At 33.7% G+C, this 6,132-nt stretch overlaps 1 protein-coding gene across 1 annotated transcript; it reads right to left on the bottom strand.

The window, feature by feature from the left end:
• Positions 1-4,055: 4,055 nt before the first annotated feature.
• Positions 4,056-4,551, bottom strand: LOC143562662 (late embryogenesis abundant protein At5g17165-like). The gene has a single exon (XM_077050406.1). The coding sequence runs from the start codon at positions 4,450-4,452 to the stop codon at positions 4,090-4,092; it is 363 nt and encodes a 120-aa protein (XP_076906521.1). The 5' UTR covers positions 4,453-4,551; the 3' UTR covers positions 4,056-4,089.
• Between the last annotated feature and the right edge of the window lie 1,581 nt (positions 4,552-6,132).

Below are 6,132 nucleotides of genomic sequence, written 5' to 3'. Positions count from 1 at the left end.
TCATTCAATGACATATTAGGCAAAGCAAGTTTTAGATTTAGACACGTGAGTAGATTGCATTTTAAGGTTGCGTGAATGTCTGATCAATGATAGACCAAAAAGAAAGAGTGTGATGTGCTAGTGGTAATAAGTTTATATAATAACGAAATGAGCAAATTTAAGACCGTAATGAACTTTTGAATCAGGTGAAACCTTAATGTGTGGTGGTTCCTAGAACCCATAGTATCCAAACAATTATGTAACATTTGGGGTTTTTCTATTTCTTGTATTTTTATTGTATACACGACCCAGGTTTGTTATTTGAATAATTCGTATTAATAAAATCACGTATTTATTAAGTAGCTATGGCATTTATCTTATTTTATGTTGTTACATCGTGTTTGATCAAGCTAGTAAACCTTAAACTTGCTTATTTTAACTTAATATTGTATTTAATCGAAGTATGGGGCTAAAAGTGTCAAATATTAAACTTTTGGTTAGCACCGATTGAATTGCTTGTCGTTTGGTTCCTTGTGCACCGCTAATTAAGTGAATCTTAAGAAGGTCTAGAAATTCAAAAGCGGTGTATCGGGGAAATTTCACACTAACTACTAACAAATTGTCAAATTACTAATGCGACATAGCAAGATAGGAAAATGTGTTCTATAGATATCCCACAAGTCCATTTTCGACTACACTAGTTTCATGTTGGTGATAGTCTTGCAGAATTCATGGCAAATTAATGATAGATAAAGTTAAATACAAAGTATAACAAAAATAAGAAGGGTGGTTAGAAATCTGATTCATTGATCTTAGATTTGGATGGTGGAGATTAATTTAAGAATAAAAATTGTTAAGAATGACATTAATGTAATAACTCACCTATATGACTTCTCTATCCACATGCAAGGCACATATCAATTTTCCTGTCATTTTAAAACTCACATAATTTTTTCATACGGCATTTTTTAAATAAAAAAATTCACCATATTAACAAGCGTTTTATATCTTAATATGAATATTATATTGTTATATAAAAATAAAAAACTTGTGGGTTTTTTTATATTGTGTTATTTGGTTGTTCTTTGTGTTTTTTAATTGGGTTTTTCTATGCATTGTGTTATAAATTTTGGTAATTGTGTTTTTCAATTGATACTCATATTAAATATAAAAACTAAACAAAGATTACATCATTGTGTCTTTTTGTTCGTCATTGTGTCTTTGTTCTCAACATTTGTCTTTCTACTTATCATTTCGTTTTAGTCATTTTGTAATACGTTCGTTGTTTTTTGTTCGAAATTAACACATGGCATTCAATTAAATTTGAGAAAATAGTATTATGTTCATTGTATATTATGTTCAAAGTCATTGTGTAATATGTAGTTTCCATTGTGTTTTACGTTTCAGGTTATCGTGTTATATGTATTCACCATTGTGTCTTACGTTTCTGGTCATTGTGTTATATATATTGATCATTGTGTTTTACGTTTCCGGTTATTGTGTAATATGTATTCATCATTATGTTTTATGTATTAGATAATTTGTTGGTATTTTTCATTATATTTACATATTATTATTACACAACGGTGTTATTAGTACTTAAAAAAACACAAAGATGAGTTGAAAGAAACAATGACAAACAGAGAGACACAATGACGAAAAAATACACAATGTTAAGCAAAAAGACACAATGACGTAATTATTTCTATATTATAAAATTATACACATATTAAAGATAAATAACGCTTGTTATTGTGGTGATTTTTTTTTATTATTTTTAAATATCGTATGAAAAAGTTATAGACGTTTTAAAATGATATGAGAATCAACACGTGACTTGAATGTGAAGAGAGATTTTGTGTACTATTACTTTTATATCATTTTTCCGTTGATCCCCACTTTACACATGTCAATTAATTATGGTTTCTTGCCCATCTCATTTTCGTTGACTTTGCAGAATTACCCAAAACTTTTATTTGGGTGAGAAGAAATTTTTTGATAATTCATAGTAAACTTTTTGGTAACTTCTAATAGCAATAAGAATATTGAATTGAATTTAACTGTTTACTTTTCAATGTTTCAAAATAATTGTTTTATAGACATAATCAATCTTGCATTAAAAGTTGTAGGGCTGTGGCCATTCGCCACTTGCTATAGAAAAGACTCAAAAGAGCATCCGAAGAAATGAGTATAAATGATAGCATATACAGCTAGCTACGTACAACAATGAAGATGACGTTTGAGGCTAAACGAGTTGCTCTATTGCTTGCCATTCTAATCATTCATAATGATTTTCGAGTACATTCTGCTTCATTCCAACCAAATCAAGGTAAATTCATGCTTCATTTTGTTGTTTCCTTGGATATGTTAGTCGAGAAAATTGATTCAGCATTCAATTTGCAATTGGCAGGAACTGTGTTTCACGGTAGAAATAGAATGCTTAGAAAGCTGCGGTCAGCGCCACCGCCACCGAAGCTAAAGGAAGCTCCACATTATAGGTATCCGCTTCCAACACCAAATCCAAAACTACGTCCACCTCCACCTCCACCGCCACCATTAGCGCAACAGATGGGCCGCATAGCTTCAAGTTTCCATACGGTAAACGTAAATTCACCACCGTTGCCACCTCGAGCACGGATGCATACACGACCTTGAATTCAAGTCGCTCCACCACCATAGGGACGTGCTTAAAGCTCATCAAACTAATAGTATTTGAATTCAACTGTATTAACTTTTTAGATGCAATAATAATATACCACAAGCTTTAAGCTTTTAAGATCTCATCTGATCAATCTTTGCTTGTTTTGAATTACTATAGCTTAATCTAATATAATAGATATACTGGTTTTTATTAATTCCAATTATCATATTTTGGTCGATTCTAACTAACGAATTGACTACTGAAGATCCCATTTTTTAACGCATTTTTCCCCAACGGTCTACGATTAACAGAGTCTTAACGCCATTACTTGCAGGTCGCCGGAAAAACTCTTTTGGCCGGAAAAATCACATTTTTTGCAAGAAAACTCAACCTGAACACCGCCACCACCACCAACTAACTCGCCACCACCACCAACCAATCACCACCATTTGAGCACCACCAACTGATTCTGACGATGGCTCTAGGATTCCATAGACCTCAATAATTGGGGCTTTAAATAGAAAAAAGGTTCCTAAACGTCCGATCCAAGATTACAAAGATGTTTGGGACAAAATGTTGAGTTTTCCCAAAAAAATGTGAGTTTTCTAGCCAAATACGTATGTTCCGGCGACTTGCAACTGACGTTAGCATTCTGTTAATTAGTTGCGGGCTGTTGGAAACAAATATGATAAAATGTAATGTCGTTATCAGCCAATGCGTTAGTTAAAACTAGCAAACTAAAAGATAATTGTTGAGATTAATAAAAACAAATAACCTTAACATATTTATTTTGTAAATGTTAGATGCCTAAAAAAAATCACGATGTATATCAAAGTATCTGCCACTAAACAAGGTTTCGTGTGGTTTTCTAGTATGTTAATTTATTGTATATGGCCTTTGTGGTTTTCTAGTATGTTAATTTATTGTATATGGCTTTTGACGAATTATTTGTAGTAAGTTAATTTATTGTATACGGCTTTTGACGAATTAACTGTTGATTTAATTCCAATGTTGTAACCGGGACCAGCTGAATTAACATTTATTCACACATCGTTTTAAATATAGTTTTATTATAATAAGCCATACAAGTATCAATATTATCGTTTTAAATATGATTTTATTATAATAAGCCATACAAGTACCAATATTATTATGTTTAGACTTTTTCGGATTTGTTGTTACTATGTTACACGAACCTAGCAATACTGATCGTATTCGTGGCGTTAAACCGATGCGGTGGGTTTTGGTACCTAGTTATTATTATCAAAGACCCTATACCCGCTATATAACCGTTTCCTACTAGAAGATTATTAACTTTCATGCAATTTTGATAAAAGAAAAACACATATTCATTATGTTTCTTGATCGTTCTAAGGATAAAGACGTACGTAGATGAGATCGAAACAAAGCAGGATACAACATACAAGACAACACTAAATAAATAAATATTCATTCCCACTTAAACTAAACTAATCAGCAAAAGGATCAACCGGAGGTATCTCGCCTGTAAACGACTCAGTCGGAGGCGGTTCCAAATCCTCTTGCGGTCGAAAAAACGCCTTCTCATCCAACACCGTTTCCTCGGTGGTACATGTCACCGCGGGTTCCTCCGAGTTTTGTTCGCTCGCGGGCACAAACACACCGGTGTCCGGGTCAGGCTCCCAATACTCTTCGGGTTCATGCAAGATGTCTTCAACTGGAGGAGTGGCCTCAACCTCCTCCTCTACTTCCTTCTCGTAAACGGATTCGTGTAGTTTTCGCCTGCAAATGGAGACGGTGCGAGATGTGGTTAGGGTGCGGAGATGGTGGGTTTTGACGAGCTTTGAAGCCATGGCGAATATGGTGGTTTGTGGTGTACGGATATGATGAGATACGTGTTGGTTATATGGTGAAGATAGCTTAGGCCTATGACCGACTTTGGTTTTTTATATAATAAAATTGTGACACCTCCACCTTAACAAACCTTTTTTGTTAATTTCTTTTTTTATTTGATATTATCAATTTCGAAACTTACTTTTTCTTATCCACATAATTTGATTTGATTCGAGTCCCGGATCCCAACATTCAAAGTATTTGATGTTGAGGTTTGTGTCAAAGCTATTTTGTTTGGGGGTCATACTGTGAAATATAATTGATGAATTTGGAATATGCTAGAAAGAAAAGGATTATTTTGGGCTAAGTTTTAGTAAGTTGTGTTGAATAAAAATTTTCAAGGAAGGTGGGTGGCCCAATAGTGTTGGTGTGATGACAGATATTTATAGGCCCAGCCGCCAAGGTGGGTGATTGATTCTATAGTGGTAGGCCGTCTTTCGCAAACCGTATGCATGAATGCATGATAACTTTCTTTTCTTTTCTTTTCTTTTTTTTTTTTGTTCTTAAGAAAATGGGATAACACAAATAAATATCCTAAGGTGACCAAAGCATTTTGGTTTAGGTCATTCGCCATTTAAAATGAAAGAACTTAAAATGTTTACCATTCATGTCAACATTTGTATTATAGCAGTGATAGTGGTTTCTTTGGTTATGACACCTAGTAAAAATCTAAAAGTGTGTAAATTTAACTTTATTAAGAATATAATTTAGAACAAGGTTATATAGGGGGTTATATATGTTAGCCTATTTACGTAACACTACCTGTATAGCCAATATTCTATATTAGTTTTATGATTGTGTATGTCTTTATATTTGCTAAGAGTCAGTGTAGTACGTATCTAAGTACGTTTATTTTGTATCATGTTATATAAACTTGGAGAAATGAGGACCCTATATAAAGGGTCACTTAACTCATTTCTCCATCAACCCTTTCACAACACAAACTTGGAAATAGAGAAACTCTCTCTCCACCAAACAACCATCTTCTACATTTTCTCTTTTAATTTTTACAAACTACGATTCGAGATCCGAGTGTTAGTGATTTTCGCTAGCAAACAGCACGGATTGATCCGAGTAAAGTTGTTAGATCCATCCAAAAAGGACCTACAAGTCGTATAAGAGCTTTCGGCTCAACTTTGTGGTTTTCAGATCAAACTTTTCGGGTTTTAATCTTAGTTTTTGGTAGATTTGAGGTTGTTTTTCGTGTTACTCACTACTTTTGGAGTGCTTTTCATCCAAGAAATACCCGAAAATCTTTATATCTAAGTTTTTGGTGTTCTTGGTTTTCGTGTTCCGGCTCAGATTTAGTTTAAAAACTTAGATCTAGGCCAATCTATTGGTTTTTAGGCTAAAGTTCTTTAGACTTTATTGATCTTTGGCTTCATATCTTTAAAAAATATATATATCAGCTAATCGAGTCGGTTCAGCGGGTATTCGAGCCGGTCAGGTCGGCTAATCGAGTTGCCGGTCAATGGCTAATCGAGCCGCTCAACCTTTGACTGCTGACTTTGAAAAAAAATTCTATTCGAATGGGGATTCGAATATGACCATTTGACTTTGACCGTTGACTTTGACTTTTATCAAAAAAACTTTATTACTTTTTACTTACATGTTGACTTTGACCCGACCAGTTGATTTTG

The sequence above is a fragment of the Bidens hawaiensis genome, unplaced genomic scaffold, assembly GCF_021521415.1.
Source record: "Bidens hawaiensis isolate Kalapana, Puna unplaced genomic scaffold, B.hawaiensis_p1.1 tig00021045_1, whole genome shotgun sequence".
Classification (NCBI taxonomy): Eukaryota; Viridiplantae; Streptophyta; class Magnoliopsida; order Asterales; family Asteraceae; genus Bidens; species Bidens hawaiensis.
This window is presented reverse-complemented; position numbering and strand designations above follow the sequence as displayed.